General features: G+C 44.9%; 1 protein-coding gene across 1 annotated transcript in view; it reads right to left on the minus strand.

Moving 5' to 3' along the window:
• Window positions 1-15,100, minus strand: part of LOC129328758 (zinc finger protein 271-like) — a 40,352-nt gene extending 25,252 nt beyond the window's left edge. The window contains exons 1-5 of the mRNA XM_054978037.1: window positions 15,034-15,100; window positions 14,442-14,568; window positions 13,821-13,913; window positions 5,184-7,082; window positions 2,242-2,249 (exon numbers count right to left, since the gene is read on the minus strand). Of these exons, the coding sequence (XP_054834012.1) occupies window positions 2,242-2,249; window positions 5,184-7,082; window positions 13,821-13,913; window positions 14,442-14,568; window positions 15,034-15,048 (2,142 nt within the window). The 5' untranslated portion in view covers window positions 15,049-15,100. The remainder of the gene's footprint in view (window positions 1-2,241; window positions 2,250-5,183; window positions 7,083-13,820; window positions 13,914-14,441; window positions 14,569-15,033) is intronic.
• Window positions 15,101-19,155: the final 4,055 nt, after the last annotated feature.

Genomic DNA, 19,155 nt, shown 5'->3' on the forward strand with positions numbered 1-19,155 from the left:
CCATGGAATATAAAGATCTAATAAGAAATATATTTGATTGAATGGTGCAATGTATATGATATGTAACATGAAGCTCCTTTCCCCATCCCCTCTTATTCTGTACCCTTATCAATAAAAGAATTTTTTTTTAAAAAAAGACAAGTACCTATAAGAAAATTTGTGAACTTTCATGCTCACTTCTTCAGATATGAACTGTGGCTCACGAAAGCTCATACCCTACCACAAATTTTGTTAGTCTTATAGGTGCTACTGGACTCTTGCTTTTTTCTACTGCTACAGACAGACTAACATAGCTATCCATCCTGAAATTAAATGATATACTTCTCAAGTAATTTCACTACATCATCCATCAGCAAGCCTTGTGTAATAAGATTTTTCAGTGGGAAAGTGTTTTATGCATATTGTTGTATCAGGCATCATGGCCTTACTCGTCAGTTTCAAAATTTTCTTTCACAGAAAGATGTAGAATATGGAGATGTATTGTAACATGCAGAAGTCAAGTGGCTTAGCAGAAGCAAAGACCTCAAATATATTTTCAGTTTTTGTCATGAAGTTAATGTCTTTCTCAAGGAAAAAGGAAAAGGTCAAGAAGTACTTTCTGACCCTGGATGGATTTTTTATTTGGCTTTCTTAACTGATATCGCAGAGCATCTGAACACATTGAATCAAAGGTTGCAGGGAAAAGGAAAGCTTTTGTGTGACATTTATTCTGAACTGCAAGATTTTGAAGCAAAACTAAACATTTTTGTGACGCGAGTTAGTGAAAGTAACTTCTCAAACTTCTAATGCTGCAATGAACTAAAATGTGAGAAAGATGGGAATTTACAATGCAGCGTTGGAAGACATGTCAAACCATTGAACCTATTACAGGTGGAATTCTAGAACAGTTCATTGATTTCCGTACACATGGAAAGGAAATAAGAATGTTTCAGAATCCATGTGAAGCAGCACTAGAAGAGCGCAAGTAACATTTTTCTCATGGAAGTAATTGATTCGAAAACCAATGATCATCTCAGAGACATTTACAAAGAAAACAGTCTGTTAGATTTCTGTTGTGGTCTACTTGATATATTTATCAACCAAAGGAAATTTGTGGCAGGCAGTTCACAGTCTTTCGCACCAGATACATCTCCGAACAAACTTTTTCGAAGCTGAAAATTGTGTAGTGTAGGTCAAGATTTACAGATGGACATTTACAAGACCTTTTAAAAGGGACTGTGTCACAAACCTTGACTTGGACATTAACGCCTTGGCTAACAGCCACAAAAGTCACACTGACTAGGTAAGCATGTGTAGCTAGAGAAAAGGATTTGACAGTAAAACAGACAACCTTACTTCCCATCAAAAAGTTCACACAGGGTGTGGATTGAGATATTTTTGAGCATCTGTCCCAAGGTAGCATTAAATCTTCAATCCTGCTTTTGTATTGGTGATAAGCTGCACACCAGCTGAACAGTTAGGTGTTCGATGCCACAATTCATGAAACACAACTGTTTCATGAGGGCTACATTGAGTTTGTCCCAACTCAAATCTTGCAAAGAAATCAAGCTGCTGTAGCACAGTGGTTAAGGGGTTTGGCTGCAAATGGGCACTCTTCTGGGTCGAATCCCACTGCTGCCATGAACTTAGTAGGTGGATTTGGGTAAGCTACTCCTCTCAACCCCAGCTCTCCAGCTGTTCATTGCTCTAGGCGGGGCACTAATCTGTCTAGAAGAGTGATATATAAGCACAGTTGTTGTTATTTGCTACTACTAGGATTTCTGTGGCCAAAACAGCTCCTGGTTTGGGGTGTCTACTAGCAAAGACCATGGTGGTTCTAATGTCTGCCCAGGGATCCTCCACTCCTGAATGGCTTCTCCACTGAGAAGAATTTCCTCCTGATGGTTAGATGCAACAGTATCAGGGTTGGTCAGCTGAGTCTTCACCCATGAAGGTGGGGCCTGCACATCTGGGTCAGTAGGGTTCCCAGGCCCAGACAGGAGGTTGACAGCTTCTAGGGTGACATTTCCCAATGCTAGGGGCTGACTCGCTTTTAGCTTTGGGGGGAAATCAGTTCTATAATGTCCCTTCTCACAATTAAAACAATCTCACCTGTTTGTATGCTGGGCTTGTGGACAGGATCAGCAGGGTTATTTGCTCAGGATTTGCAATCCACTTAAGAGGGGTTGCCCTTACCTACCCCTGGAGTGCCCCCAACAGCTGTCTCCCGCACCAACCTTTCTCTCTTGGCCCTCTTGCAACTTCATCACCTGACCTGTTAAGTCCACTGCACGAGTAACCCATCTTGGGTCTTTGCTTGGCCACTCTTGAAGTACAAAAATACCTTCCAGTAGAGTTAAAAGTTGTCCAAAGCACCTGAACATCTAGGAAAATCCCTCCGTGGTGTGCTTTTCTAAATCTCTGAAGATTGCCCTGCTCTGTTCAGGACTTCATCCAAAGCATTCCCCTATTCTGCTTTTTAAATGGTAAAGATTCCCATAATCACACACTGCCATCTCTCTATAAGCTTCCTCCAATAGCCCTGCGGTTTTAAAGACTATGTACCTCATGCACCTTTCCGTAGGAATCCTAAAGTCCTGACAGGCTCATTCCAACGAGATTGACAGATTCCAGGTCACTGTCCTCTATAGACTTGGGGAAATGCCCAGGCTCTGTCTGTGGGCTTTGCTCCCCCCTAATTTTACCTTGATGAGCTTCAGCCAGAGCCAAAGCATCTTACGTACATTTTTCCTTGCTCCATTTGTATAGCAAGCAATCTTTCCTCCTCCTCCTCCTGCCTGCTCTTTTCCCGTTTTTTTTCTGCTTGGTGGGGGGTACTTGTGAATTTCCTGCATTGTGCAGGCAGGGGGTAGGACTAGATGACCCTAGAGGTACCTTCCAACCCTATGAAATTGTGGCTGTGTTGCTGGGAGACCTCCCCCCCCCCCCCGCACTGTTGGCCATTGGGCTTCTGCGGCTAGCCCAGTGTTCATTTTGCTCTCCCACTGCCACTTCCCTGGGGGTTGATCCCATTGTTTTATATGGGGCTTACATTTGAATAGACCTGCTTAGCATTGCACCCAGTGAATGGGGTGGTGGGCCCTTTTCCTTCCTTTTTTTCTGCTGCTGCTTCCATTTTGTTTTGTTTGCCTGTGCCTTTAAGAGGAGAGGTTCTGTGCCACAGGTGCAGGCCAATGGTCTGTAACTCTGCCCCTCTGTAACCCTCTTCTTGAGGGTCTGTGGGGCCAGGTCCCCTCCATTGCCACCTTGGAGTTGATTGGTTCCCCCTCTACCTGCTGTACAGTGCCCTAATACATTTTCTGAATGTGATGGTGTGGTCACTTGGGATGCAGAATCAGTCATGACACAATCACTAACCCTCCACCACAGGGCTGCCTCCACCACAGGGAGCCTCAGTATTATGCTGCTAGTTATTCCTCATCCCACTCTTACACTACAGATAATGCATGTGCATTTTTCAAGCTAAGCAAACCAATGCTTGGTTCAGTGAATAAGCAAGCCAGCTGAGGTCTTCTCCACTTGGAGGGTTTTCCAGTGTATTTCAGTTGTTTTCTTGTCTGTGTCTGTGGTTGACCCTTTAGATGGAGAAGACATCCTAGGAGTTTTCTCGTCCAACAAGTTTTTGGGAGCAATTGGAAAGATTGTTGAATTGCGGCCATGGGAAAAGGATAAAGATTTTGTGTTGGGCTATGAAAGTGCTCCTTTATATTAATTAAAAGCAATTGTTCTGATAAAATCAAGAGATAGGTAAGTAAAAGTAAAAGACAATATGTTAGAAAGATTAAAGAAAAAGACTAAGTGGGGCACCCAAACACCCTTTTAGCATTCACTCTTAGGTTGCAATTTATTTAGTAAGATTTATAGTCCCTAGAAAGATGAGTCTGGTTAAAGCTTTTATACCAGTTTGAAAAACTTGAAGCATTTTCAGCATAGCTTTAGCAAGATCGTATAACTGCTTAGAACTTAAATATATTTTCATCATGCTTTTAACATAGCTGCTAAATTCTATATATGCTTGTTAAAGCATGATATTCTTGAATTATTCTGGTATTACTGAACAGATTATTAAAAGTATAAACTCGAGTTGGGTGAAATCCAAGTGGGAGAAATTATTGTGAAAAAGGTCAGTAGTATCCTTGTTGTGGGGCTCATGTGAAAAGCATGTCCTCCCATAAATAGGGAGTTTGCCACATAAGGACCCTCCCACTGACAAATGACAATTGGGTGATCATGCCACCCGGACTCAAGAAATTTGGAATTTGATTGGTCCTCAAGAGAAGTGGATTCCTAAATTGAGGGGATAAAAGGGAGACGACTGCCTATGGAGATCATAGTGAGAAACAAAAGCTTATGGGATTACTTACTCTCTCTTATCTGTTCCCTCTAGGTCCTGTTTCCAATCAAAGAACCATAAGCCAAGGAAATTCCATTTTCATATTTTGAATTTTGCTTATTGGAGTTGGTACTATTTGCTCTGATGTTACGTTATGCATAGGACTAGTAACTGAAACCATGAGTGTCTGTACTAAAGACAATGCTTTGTACTGAACAAAGTATCAGTGTATTGTCGAAGGCTTTCACGGCCAGAGAACGATGGTTGTTGTGGGTTTTCTGGGCTGTTTTTTGGTGCTACACCTCTGAAGATACCAGCCACAGCTGGAAAGCTGCTTCTTCTTGGAAAGCTGCTTCTTCATGCAAAGCAAAGAGAACCCCCTTCTAACTACCAGTTCAGCCTAGATAGGATATAGGCTAACATCACATAAATCTTACCAATGCACAAAAGGACATTTCTGATAAAGGAAAGGTTGTAGTTTAATCCATGGTGAGAAACAATTAAGATATATTCCTATATTATTTATTGTATATATTTTATTGTATGTATGTTGCTGTTTATAATTTACTGTATGTATACTAATGTTTTACAAATTGCTTTCTAGTTTTCAGAGTCAGTATGGTTTCTCTTCTATGACGAGAAGCAGGGCTTCCACTCCAACTGAAGGTTCTTCCATACACCTAGCATGGATAGGATTTTTCCCTATATGAATTCTTTAATGTGAAGTAAAGTTTGAAGCATAACTAAAGCTTTCTCCACATTCTAAGCATTTATATGGTTTCTCCCCTGTGTGAATTCTATTATGCAATTTGAGATGTTCCCTCCGACCGAAGCTTTTCTCACTCTGAGCATTTATAAGGTTTCTCCCCTGTGTGAATTCTTAGATGAACAGCAAGGGATCCATTACCACTGAAGCTCTTTCCGCACTCTGGGCATTTATAAGGTTTCTCCCCTGTGTGAGTTCTTTGATGACGAGCACGGGAATTACTGTTGCTAAAGCTCTTTCCACACTCCAGACATTTATAAGGTTTCTCGCCTGTGTGAATTCTTTGATGGGAATGAAGGTGTGCACTCTGGCTGAAGTTCTTCCCACACTCCAAGCATTTGTATGGTTTCTCCCCTGTGTGAATTCTTTGATGAACAGAAAGAGATCCATTGTCATTGAAGCTTTTGCCACACTCCAGGCATTTGTATGGTTTCTCCCCTGTGTGAATTCTTAGATGAACAGCAAGGGATCCATTACAACTGAAGCTCTTTCCGCACTCTGGGCATTTATAAGGTTTCTCCCCTGTGTGAGTTCTTTCATGACGAGCAAGGGAATTACTGTTGCTAAAGTTCTTTCCACACTCCAGACATTTATAAGGTTTCTCTCCTGTGTGACTTCGCTTATGGGAAGTAAGGTTTGCATTCTGACTGAAGCTTTTTCCACACTCCAGGCATTTGTATGGTTTTTCCCCTGTGTGAATTCTTTGATGAACAGAAAGAGATCCACTGTCACTGAAGCTTTTGCCACAGTCCAGGCATTTGTATGGTTTCTCCCCTGTGTGAATTCTTAGATGAACAGCAGGGGATCCATTACCACTGAAGCTCTTTCCGCACTCTGGGCATTTATAAGGTTTCTCCCCCGTGTGAGTTCTTTGATGACGAGCAAGGGAATTACTGTTGCTAAAGCTCTTTCCACACTCCAGACATTTATAAGGTTTCTCCCCTGTGTGACTTTGCTTATGGGAAGTAAGGTGTGTATTCTGACTGAAGCTTTTTCCACACTCCAGGCATTTGTATGGTTTTTCCCCTGTGTGAATTCTTTGATGAACAGTAAGATATCCACTGTCACTGAAGCTTTTGCCACAGTCCAGGCATTTGTATGGTTTCTCCCCTGTGTGAATTCTTAGATGAACAGCAAGGGATCTATTACCACTGAAGCTCTTTCCGCACTCTGGGCATTTATAAGGTTTCCCCCCTGTGTGAGTTCTTTGATGAAGAGCAAGGGAATTACTGTCACTAAAGCTCTTTCCACACTCCAGACATTTATAAGGTTTCTCCCCTGTGTGACTTCGCTTATGGGAAGTAAGGTGTGCATTCTGACTAAAGCTTTTTCCACACTCCAGGCATTTGTATGGTTTCTCCCCAATGTGAATTCTTTGATGGCAAGTAAGGTTTGAACTACACCTGAATCTCTTTCCACACTCTAGACATTGATATGGTTTCTCTCCTGTGTGAATTCTTTGATGGGAAGTAAGGTTTCTACTCTCATTGAAGTATTTCCCACACTCCTGACATTTGTACTGTTTCTTCCCTGTGTGAAATCTTTGATGGTAAATAAGGTCTCCATGCACATTGAAGCTTTTCCCAAAGTCTGGGTATTTGTATGGTTTCTCCCCTGTGTGATTTTTTTGATGGGAAGTAAGGTTGTCTGTTTTATCAAAAGCTTTTCCATATTCCAGCCACTTAAATACTTTTATCCTGGAATCCATGCTCCAATGAACATCAACATCTGATTTTTCAAAAAAAAAATCCTCACTTGAAGCGCTCTTATTCCAATTGCCTCCTTCATATACTTTTTGAAATAGTGCAACTTCATGAGAGATACCATCTTGTAAAAGGCCAGAACTATTTCTTGGTGGGTATTTTTGCTCTTCCATCCTCCAAGCATTACAATATTCAGTGTTCTCTCCCCATTGCAGATATATATCTTCTTTTTCTGTTACTGCTTGTTCGTTTGTTTTATTTGCTGACTCCCGCTCACCTCCTGCAGAAAAAAGAGAAACCTGGCATGATTACAATAAAGAAAAAACAGCCTAAACCTTATGGAAAGCACTAAATTAACTGCTGCAGAGAATGCAAGAAGTCAACAGCTTGGTGTCCAGGAACTCTATGATAACTCTTACTTGGGAACTGGTGACATCCTAGCTGTTACTATCCAGGTAAGCACAGAAACAAAAACCTCAAGGCATATAACTCATGGTTTCTGATGCCTCTACACTAATGCATAGAGTATGGGAAACCAGCAGGAAGAACTTGACGTCCTAATACAGGAAGGGGATTATGATTTAATAGGCATTACTGAAACTTGGTGGAATGACACTCACAATTGGAATTCTAGGATTGAGGGATACAACTTGTTCAAAAGGGACAGACTAATAAGGAAGGGGGAGGAGTAGCATTATATGTAAAGGAGGTATATCCTTGTGAGAAAATAGATGTATCTGAGCATGTAAGTTCAGTTGAGAGTCTCTGGGTAAAAATTATGGAATAAGAAATAATAGTGATACTATGGTGGGGGTCTGCTATAGACCACCAAGCCAATTAGAGGACTTGGATGAGATGCTCCAAGAACAAATTACAAAGTTCTCAAAGAGATGGGACACAGTGGTCATGGGAGATTTCAATTACCTAGATATGTGTTGGAAGTCTAATTCTGCTAAAAATGAAAGTTCAAATAAATCTCTGACTTGTGTTGCTAACAACTTCATTTTTCAAAGAGGGGAGAGAGAACCAAGAGGTTCTGCTATCTTTGACTTGATTCTTACCAACAGGAAGAACTGGTTGATGAAGTGAAAGTACTGGGCACTCGGGGTAGTAGTGATCTTGGAATTTACAGTCTTAGGAAAGGGAAAAGCTATGCATAGTCAGACATATAGGTTAGACTTCAGGAAAGCAAATTTTAACAAACTGAAAGTTATGCTGGATAGAATCACATGGTCAGAAATACTTAAGGAGGAGGGAATTCAAGAGGGGAGAGAGTTTCTTAAAGGCGAAATATTGAAAGAATAATCACAAACGATTCCTATGAGAAGGAAAAACAGGAGGACCCTAAAGAAGCCAAGGTGGCTCCTTAAACAGCTTTCGAATGAATTGAGAAATAAAAAAGACCGATTTAGGAAATGAAAGGGAGGTCTTATAACCAAGGATGGATAGAAACAAATAACGAGTGCTTGTAGAGAGAGCGTTAGAAAGGCTAAAGCTCAGTATGAGATTTGACTAGCAAGAGATGTTAAAAACAACAAAAAAGAGGTTCTTCTTCTTAAGTTAGAAAGTCAGACTAATCTTATCTCTTTTTGAGAAAGTTATGACCTTGCTGGATCAGGGGAATGTTGTAGATGTAGTTTTATCTTGATTTCAGTAAGGGTTTTGATAAGGTTCCACATAATAACCTTGTTGACAAGTTATAAAATGTGGTTTGGATCCTATCACTGTTAGGTGGATCTGTAATTGGTAGACAGATCACACCCAAAGAGTGCTTGTTAATGGCTCCTCATTCTTTTGGAGAAGAGTGACAACTGCAGTTCCTCAGGGATCAGTCCTGGGACCTGTTCTGTCCAACATTTTTATAAATGATTTGCATGAAGGAATAGAGGGAATGCTTATTAAATTTGCAGATGATACTAAACTGGGAGGGGTAGCAAATATGGTAGAAGACAGAGTCAGGATACAGGATGATCTTGACAGGCTGGAAAAACTGAGCTAAAACAAAAGGAATTTCAACAGAGATAAATGCAAAGTTCTGCATTTAAGTAGGAAATCATAATTATGCACAATTATAGGATGGGGGAGACTTGTCTTGGCAGTAGTATGTGTGAAAAGGATCTAGGGGTCTAGGTAGACCATGCACTGAACATAAGTCAGCAGTGTGATGTGATAGCTAAAAAGGCAAATGTGAGTTTGGGCTTTATCAACAGAAGCATGGTGAAGTCATCGTATTGCTCTACTCTGCTCTAGTTAGACCTCACTGAGAGTATTGTGTTCAGTTTGGGCCACCACAATTTAAGAAAGATATAGACAAGCTGGAGCGAGTCCAGAGGAGGGCAACGAAGATGGTGAGGAGTCTGGAAACCAAACCTATGAGGAAAGGTTGAAGGAGCTTGGTATGTTTAGCCTGGAGAGGAGATGACTAAGAGGTGATATGATAACCACCTTCAGGCGCCTGAAGGGCTGTTAAATAAAGGATAAAGGATAGTGCAGAGTGCTTGTTTATGTTTATTACAGTCCTAAGGCTAGTATACAGATTAGTTGGAAAGAAAATACACTTTAAGAGATCAATTTTAACAACTTTTGAGATGCAAATCCCGTTGTTTAACAATTAGTGCACAGAATTTAGCAACTTGGCATGTAATCGTAATAAATCTAAGACAAACCTCCCTATTAAATGGACAGCTAAAGAACATATGCTCTACAGACTTAACCTCTCCAGCGAGGCATGAGCATGTTCTTTCTAGGTAGGGGATTTTATTATACCTGCCCTCAATAACTGCAGACAGAAGAGTGGAATACCTAGCTAGAGCAAACACCTTTCTGAAAACTATTTACTTCCACAGAGGCCAAGTTCGCTGTCGGCTCAAAAGTGCTTTCAATATTTAGTAGCACCCCAAGTTTTGATGCATTAGAAATGTCAGATTAACATTCAATATCCTCTGTTCTTTGGATAGCGCAGAGTGGTTTTCTGTTGCCCCAGAAAGCTGGACCAGAACCAACAGGTTGAAATTAAATCAAAATTGTTTTCAGCTAAACATTAGGAAGAACTTCCTGACAGTTGTAGCGGTCCCTCAGTGGAACAGGCTTCCTTGGGAGGTGGTGGGCGCTCCTTCATTGGAGGTTTTTAAGCAGAGGCTAGCTGGCCATCTGACAGTAATGCTGATTCTGTGAACCAAGGCAGATTGTGAGAGGAGGGCAGGAAAGATAGTCAAATAGTCTTTCTGCCCCTGTGGACAGAGCCAGACCTTATGAATTTGGGGCTGGCTGTCAGTGTTTCAGCACAGTGGAAATAATTTTATATTATAGATCTACACTAGAGTACTGGGAAGCAAGGTTAACCCTGTGGCCATGTTTATAGAGAGGTGTTTTTATATATAGTTCAAAGATTGAGAAAAAAATGGAAGGGGACAGGCAGGGGGATTTTTTGAGACAGTGATTCACCATGCATATAAATTGTATGCTGCTGTCGTATTACAATAAATATTCTAAAGTCCTCTTTCCACAGGACCCAGCTACACAGTATGTTGAGTACTGGCTACAGCTTCGCTTTCTGGCCCTATGGAAGGGTGGCGTGAGAATTTCCCCTCGCCAGAGCTAGAAAGACGCATCCTCCCATTCCCAGAATGGCACCCACCGTTTGGGAACGCAACCTGCATCCTCTCTGTGGGAACAATAATGCAGTATGGGTCCCTACCCACCTCACAGCTTCAGCTCCTACAACCCTCTCCCTCAATAACTGTGGGAAGGAGTGGGGGAATAAATTAATGGTCAAGTTTACATTCAAATAGAGAATCTAACTTCAAACATGAAAGTTCACTCTCCGTTCAACTCAAGTTGCTCCATTAGCAGTAGAGTGAGTAGCAGCTGTCAATCTTGCATCACCTGGGAAGGGAGAAGCCCTCCTGGCTCCCGAAAAAGCCCCGTTCTCCCAGAGCCTGGGCTGCATCCAACTCAGCTGTGGGTCAACCTGGCCACCCTCCCAACTTTCCTGCCAATTTCTCTCTCTCCCATGTTCTGCAGCCTTCCACTTGCTCACGCCTCTTCTGCACACAGTTTTAGATACTAAATCAGCTTCTTGACTGGGCTGCTCCAGACAACAAGCAATTGGCTATTCCCTGGAAGAGGAGAATCCTGGCTATGGTGTAAAATTCAGTGGGAAAGCCAGATGAGATTTATCTTCTACTAGTTGGGCCTGCACTGTGATGTTATAGCATTGAGTATTTCCCCCAATCCCCAAGGATCGCATCTGTACTTGCTGTGCATAGAAATTATTGATCTTGCTCTGTGCCCAGGGAGGCCTTCAGAAACCTCCATGGGCAACACATTGACCACCAATTGCCACCCCACCCAACACCAGACCTGATGCCATCAATGCCCCCAATTATGTGTATTTTCTCAGAATTCCTGAAAAAATATGATCTGTCAACAATCTTCCAGGTAACAAACTTTTGGCTACCACGGATGTTGTCTCTCTATCCACCCACAAAGATGGACTACAAGCGATTAGGAACGTCATCCCTGACCAACTCCATAGCTGAGCTGACCTTGTTACTGAACGTTGCTGGTTTGTCCTCAGAGGCCACTATTTCAGATTTGGTGAAGATTTAGTTCAACGGCACAGCTGTGAGCACTTACATGGCACTGCAATACGCCAACGTTTTATTGGCTGACAGGGCCTCCTCAGCTCCCACCTGCTAATTCCCCTTCTGGAATTGAGATTCGTTGAGGACATTTTTTACCATCTGGACACATGAGAAAGAAGCCCTGGAGGAATTTCCACCCCACCATCAACCTGACCATGAATCAATCCACTCCGGAAGTACATTTTCTAGACACCCCTGTACAAATACATGACCGATCTTTAAGAAAGACCTTATATACAAAACCTACTGATTGGCAAACATAGCTATACGGCTCCAGTCACCAAACAATCCATGGCTTACAGCCAAGTTCTATATTACAGCCGCATCTGTTCCAATCCCTCGGACAGAGATTCTCACCTGCAGAATCTACAATAATATTCAGATTCAATTTTATTCTGAATTCTGAATATATTTGGCTCTATTATTCCCTATGGGGAAAATTTTTCAAGCAAAGGGCACTAAAGTTGCAGCGATCCTAGTCCTGCCTGTACACTAAATGCTCACCAGATTTTAAGTGAATTGAACAACAGGGCCCAATTCTGTAGCCCCCTTAACAAGCTTCCCCCAGTCACTCTCTGTTGTTTCCATGTGCTGGCTTGTTATTTACAACACCTGCAGGCCAATGCTGGTTCCTATGAGCCTATGACCAGAGTTACTTGTTGCTTGCGGGTGCAACCTCAGAACAACCCCTGAGACTGAAAAGTCGCAAGAAAAGAACAGGCATGTTCCTGCTGCCTAGGGAGTCTGATGTGGCTGTGGGTCAACACCCAGAGTAGGAGCTTGGAGGTGCCTGGTTCATCCACCAACACACAACAGCAATCTGTGAAGCCTCCCAATGCAAGAGGAACCAGCCAAGCCCAACAGAGCAAACGTTAAACAGGAGATTCCTACCAGAATTGTGAAACCAGAGAATCCCAGCAGGGGAAAAATACTGAAACAAGGGACAGTGACACACGCTAAACAGAACCAGTGTCATTCAAAGACGCCAGGCAGAAACCAGGGCCAATGCAAACCTATTGCAGCAAACATCAAAACAGAGAATCCCAGCAGCTAGGACTAGCAATAGCATATGGCAAGCAAGTAACACCCACACACACAGAGACAGACACACACACACACACAGGAACCCTGCCTCCGTCCCCCCACTCCTATTTCCTGTGAAGTCTTCAAAGGAAGGGGGGGAACAAGCCTCTAAAATCTTTAAAATGAGATTTCCGAATATCCCCAATTGGGTCTGAATAAATCAGGGTCTTAAATATTGGTATATCTGAATATTCCTGGACAAGCTGGATATATCCAGATATAACCAAAGAATACCAAATAGGTACTTTTCAGATCTATATTCAGGTCAGGAATACTACACTCTTAACAACAGACACTTTGGGAATTACAATACCGATCTGATGTAGTAAGGAAAAAGATTGGGTATGTGGAGAAGGGAGTTTTGATTCTTAAATGCCCAAACTTTGAAAATTTTCTGCTATCTAAGGTGCCACTGGACTCATACTGCGGAATTACTCAGGAGGCCTTTTTAATGCAGGTAGGAGGGCTGTACTGTACCAAAATCATTCAGAAGAATTATTTGGGAAAAGGGATAGGGACTGTAGACTATTCCACTGTGTACTGGCTATTGCTGTAACCTATTGCATTCTTTATTGGATGCCCCAGCCATACTTGATATTGACTTACATTTTTGATCAGGCATCTGACGAAGAGAACTTGATTCTCGAAAGCTTATGCTACAATAAAATTGGTTAGTCTTAAAGGTGCTACTGGACTCTTTGATTTGACTTACATTCTGTAATCTGTCTTGAGTTTCAGTGACAGAGGCAAACTATGAATAATGTAAGTATTTTTTTTTTAATCCCAGGCTTAGAAATCCCTGGTGATTGAAAGGGTGGAGCAGAAGTGGGGAGTGGAAAGACTTCAGCAAGGACCACTAGCATAGAGTAAACCCTCCAAAGTAGCCACTTCCCCCACCGGTAAAGATCTCTGTAGTTTGGAGATCAGATGTAAATCTGGGAAATCTCCAAATCCCACCTGGCAGTTCCAAACCAACAGATGCCAAAACATTTTGATTCAGGGCTCCACCAGTTCATTTACATTTTGAATGGAATGGAATGTGACCGATTGCCATTTTGGGGTCAGATGGCAGTTTTCCACAGGCTGGTTTGGCTAGAGATCCTGGAGGTGTTGTGCCATCTTCTGGGCATGGAGCAGGGTTCACTGGAGCAGTCGGGAGGGGGGGAGTATTTGTGAATTTCCTGCATTGTGCAGAGAGTTGGACTAGATGACCCTAGAGGTCCCTTCCAACCCTATGATTCTATGAAGTGCAGGCAACGCAGAGAACCATGACACACCTAAGCAGTTACCTGTAAATCCCTCCCCCTCATCAGAGAGTGGGACAAACAGCCTTTCCTCTTCCTCCAGCCAGGATATGAGGTCAGGTTTGGCAATCTGAGGCCCTGTTTATCAGAAAAGACACAAAATCATGACTCTTCAGTGTGCACATAAATCCAGCAATTCCAAGCCATCTTGACTGTCCCTCCAGAAATACACAATAGGCACGTAAGGGGGTGGGGGGTGGAGTGCAGCATGGGGCAAAGAATCCTCCACCTGGCACTGGCAGGTTGGAGCCTTCGCCATGCCACCGGAGATTGAAATGCTGGCTGAAAATTAAGCAAGGGTCAGAAAACCCATTGGAGCTCCTTCCACAACCCAGGAAGGAAAGCCCCTAATTGGACCATCCCACCCTATTCCAGGCCAAACATCCCTTGGCACCTCTTCTCATGGGTCTAGGCACAGGACTGCCAGGCAGGAGCTCCCTCTCTGCAAGAAGCCCTCCCACATCCGAGGACGGATCATGGAAGGCAGCAGAGATCAGCTATTGGGCCCAGGGAAGATTGACTGACCATTCCCTTCCTCATTAAGGTCTTCCTCTCAGCCATTTGTCACAGCAAGTAAGAGACAGCCATTGAGTAATGGATCCTCACCCAGAGAGGCCACATTCCCAAAATTCTCCAGCATGACCTCCTTGTAGAGAGCCCTCTGGGCTGGGCGCAGCAGGGCCCACTCCCCCTGGGAGAAACGCACAGCCACCTCTTCAAAGGACACCCCACCCTGGAAGGAGAAGATAAGGGAAGCATTTCTTTACAGGAAAGCAGGTGAGGAGGGCCAAAAAAAGGGAGTGGCATATGAGTGCTGGAAGGCTAGCAGAAACGGGAGGGGAGAAGAGCCCTGTGGGGGCATTGGTCTCCCCCTCTTCCAGGCCTCCTGGGGGCATGTTCGGGCCAAAGAGTCTGTCCTTATTGGAAGGGGGATAGAAGCCTTATGGGGAAGAGGCCAGAGAAGCCCATATCAGAAAGAAGCTGACAGTTTTCCACAGGAAATTCATGGCCCGGTAATAGTCTTTTCTTGGTCTTCTTTGTACAGGCCATCTTAGACAAGGGGTGACCTCCTCCCTCCCCCGTAGGCAGCACCAGAACCAAGGACAATGAGCCCGATCCTCTGAGACTTTAAACTGACAAGGAAGCATTCCTGCTACCCACTGAGTGTCTCCCCTGTGGGATCTCTCCCCACCCTTACCTTAGCTGGCTGCATGGCGGCTCTTTTCCCTTCACCAGGGGTGTCTTCTCCCTGCTGCCTTGGAGTGAGAAAAAGAAAGAGGGTGGAAAAACGTTCCTGGTACTCACAGATTTCTATGCCAGCTCCTTTCGTCTCTGGCTGGGCCCAATTCAAAACGCTGCGTTTGATGTAGGAAGGCTGAGGAGCGTTTCACCCAACCCCCCCCACCAGACCACGAGATCTCCTGACCCTGCCTGAAGCCACACCACCCCCTCCTCCCCTCTGAGGGAAGCCAAGCCCCTCTGGCCAGCTCCATGCAAATAGCAGAATGTGTTGGGAAGGAAGTGGCAGAGCCCTGAAGAGATGGGATGGCCTTACTCAAGGGGGAGGAAGAAAAGCCTTGCTGAGGCCTACTTGAAAAGAAGCAGAGGGACAGGAGGGGCTCCCTTACCCCCCCCCCCCAATCTCATGTTCTCCCTGCTGTTCCCCATCCTTGACTTGTTCCATGGCCCAATCCCCAAAGGACAGCAAGCTAGCCCTTTTCCTATTTGTGCCTCCAGTGGGTCTTTCGTTCCCTGTTCTTTTGGGATTTTTGAGTTTTGCTGATACAGGCAAATGAGAAAACCCCAGAAGAGGGAACTGGGGGCTCTCTCTCACTGCCTGCTTCCTCTCTTTACTGTTTGCAATGGGTCTTTCATTGGAGCCTCTCCCAAACCCTGTCTCCTCCTTTCCCCACCTCAAAAGCCTCTTTCAGCTCACAGAATCCCTTCCAGCCATTGAAGCTGCCATTCAAGGAGCACCACTCAGAGAAGCTGGGGGCGGGTGGGAGGGGGGAGAAAATGACTTCCCCACCATAGCCTACCCCCATGTGCCTCTCAAGAATGTTGAGATTTCTTACTTGGAGGGGATCTGTCCAGTCAAAAGAACCCAGGAGAAAGAAAATAAAGAAGCTCCAAGGGAGAGTTTTTTTCTTCTTCAGATGCTATGATACCAGACCTTCCTGACTTTCCATGCACTGATATGTTTACCAGTGGAATTGAAAGACACATTTTTATAGTATATTCAGCTGCCAACAAAAAAAAAAACGGGAGGAAATAGCACATGGGCAGGGGAAATGGGTGCAAGGTGGGCGGGACTGGGAAAATCTGGACATTCCCACCCCCGAGGCAGCCATCGAGGCTTCCCTGCCATCTTGAGCTTCCCCAAGAGGAGGCTTGGGAATGGTCAGAGAAACCCCCAGAAGCGCAGGAATGGCCGCTGATGCTGCAGGGAAGCAAGAAAAACCCCTCCTTTGAACCCGGGGCAAAGAGCCCATGTGAAAAAGGTCTAATGCATCCCCCTGTCCTGGCGGAAAGGTCCCGCTTTGTCTGGGATTCCACTGGATCAACCGCCATAGTCACTTACCCTCTTCCCGCCCCCATCAGTCCTTGATTCCCCTCCTCTCCCGCACCTACTCCATCCATCCCCTCTCCCCAGGTAAATCCTTTCAGCCCCTATTCCTTCCCGCTGCCCATGATCCTTCCTCCCCCCTCAAAGCCTCACCTTCGAGCCCCCCCCCCGCATCTGCTCCTCTCGCCCCCCCCAGCTCCCCCCCTTCCTCAGCGCCTTTGGAGCCTGAAGCCACTTGAGCCCCGTCCGGCCTCCAAAGGGACCAGGTGCGGATCCCTCTCTCGAGCCCACTCGCAGGCACCTCGCGGCTGTGCACAAAGAGGCAGAGCGGATCTCTGTGCAGGAAGAGAAGAGCAGAATTTGAGGAGGGGGCCCCCTCACCCCCCCTGCTGCATCCCCCCCCCTTTCTCTCTGCTTTTGATGTTGCATTGCCGCCCCACCCCACATTTCCCCCCTTCTCACCCTCCCAAGACCCTTTGAGCTCACCGGTTCCCTCCAAGCCCTTCAAACCAAAGGCGGGAGTCTCCGAGCTTCCTTTGGCAAAGGGGGAGGAGGACAGGAAATGGCCTTCCCCGTGTCTCGCCCCCCCCCATTTGCCTCTCTAGGCGTGCGCGTTTCTCACTTTAACCCGTGGAGAGACAGCACGGGGTGGGGGGTGGGGGGTCTAAAAGGCTGTGGAGAAGAAATGGGCGCACTGGCCAGAAAGCCCAGGCAAGCCCCGGCCCCCTCTCGTCATAGCTCAGAAGCTAAGCAGTGTCGTCCTTGGTCAGTAGTTGGGTGGGAGACCTACAAGGAAGACCCAGGTCACTAATACCCTCTATGCCGAGGCAGGCAATGGCAGACCACCTCTGTTAGGCTCTTGCCTTGAAAACTTCAGCAGGGGTTGCCACAAGTGAGAGCCAAGCTACAAGTGACGCCTTACACAGGTCGGACACTTGTCAGCTTACCGCAAGTTTTCATGGGACATGTAGGCGTCCTGGTTTTATAGCTTGGCTCTCCATTACAGCTGCAAGACCAGGATGCCTACATTTCCCATCAAAACTTGAGGGAAGCTGACAAGTGTCCAACCTGTGTCAGGCGTCACTTGTAGCTTAGCTCTCAGCTAGGGCTTGATGGCACTCTCCACCAGCTCAGGAAATGTCGAGAGGCCGAGGTAACAGGGGAGGCTCTTGCTGCCTGCCAGTCTCTGGCTCCCAGGGTGCAAAAGGCCCATCCCAGAGGCCTCTCCATTCCTGGCCCCGAGCCGGCTTAGTGGTTCCTTTTGCTCATGGAGGCTGGGGCTCTTGGCCGTGGCTTCTCCACCAAACTGCACCCCACGCTCCTCTTTTTGTCTTGCCCCAAAGACCTTAGAGATGCCTGTCCCTGCTCCACATTCACTTCTCTGATTGCTGTCAGTGGAACGACATGTTCAGGTTCCACTTCTATATTATTCCTAATCCCAGTTCCATGTTTTGATGGGTGTTGAAGTGAATTGTTTTAACTGTCTTCAAGATCTGTGCTGAGCAAGACACCCCTTGGAAACCTTTCCTAGGGGTGGTCCCTTCTCTCCAGAGGCTTCCTGGGTAAGTTGGGGCCACCACGTTGCCTCCAACCTGTGGTGACCCTATAAATGAAAGACCTTCAAAATGTCCTATCATGAACAGACTTGCTCAGACCTTGAAAACTGGAGACTTATTTTATTGCGTCCAGCCATCTTGTTTTAGGTCTTCCTCTTTTCCTACAGCCTTCTACTTTTCCTAGTATTATTGACTTTTCCAGAGAATCTTGTCTTCTCGTGATATGATCAAAATACGATAGCCTCAGTTTTGTTATTTTAGCTTCTAGGGAGAAGTCAGGCTTGATTTTATCTAAAACCCATGTATTTGTCTTTTTGGCCCTCTATGGTATCTGCAAAACTCTCCTCCAGCACCATATTTCAAATAAGTCAATTTTCTTCCTGTCAGTTTTCTTCACTGTCCAACTTTCACATCCATACATCGTAATGGGGAATACTGTTGTTTGAATGATCTTGATCCTGGTCCTCAGAGAGACAATCTTTAAGGATCTTTTCTAGTCCCCTCACAGCTGCTCTTCCAAGTCTCAATTTTCTTTTGGTTGATGATGAGGTGACTGTTATAACATCGAGCAGGGGAAGATTGTCAAGGTATCCTTAAGGGGGTTGGTGGGAAGAAATCAGTGTTGCATTTCCGTGTGACTCTTGTTCATCAAGTTGTCTTTTGTGCAGGCACACATGGGGACTGCTCACACACAAGCCAGCCACTTGGAAAAGAATTTTCTAGCATTAGAATTTATGTTATCTACAGTCCGCCTTTCTCAATGAGATTTAAAGTGAACTACACCATGTGAGTTGGTACAATCAATTTCAAGGACATTTCAATAAACAAAGCAATCTGGTCTATAAATCCAAATTTGCAAAGTTTTAAAACAAGCAGAAATCCAATGCAGAGTGGAAGAAATGCTGAAACAGAGCAGAAGCAATTCTAAGCCTGAAACATTAAAGAGCATAGAACTACGAATAACTTTAGAATGCCACTTAACCTGGGGTAAAACTTGGCAGGTTTCTGGGTAGAATAGCTTAGGGCTGTTCCCAGAGCGCAGGAGATGGGTCCTCTTTCCATTCTATTAGGTGGGGGGGGGGTCTGTGAATTTAAGGGGGTGGGAAGTATCATGAGCATGTCCCAGCAATGTGTGGGTCTGCCTCTCTCTGCCCCTCTGCTCATGTATTTGCCGTGCCAGATTCCTGTGGCTGCCACC

The sequence above is a fragment of the Eublepharis macularius genome, chromosome 4 (assembly GCF_028583425.1).
Source record: "Eublepharis macularius isolate TG4126 chromosome 4, MPM_Emac_v1.0, whole genome shotgun sequence".
NCBI classification, from domain to species: Eukaryota; Metazoa; Chordata; class Lepidosauria; order Squamata; family Eublepharidae; genus Eublepharis; species Eublepharis macularius.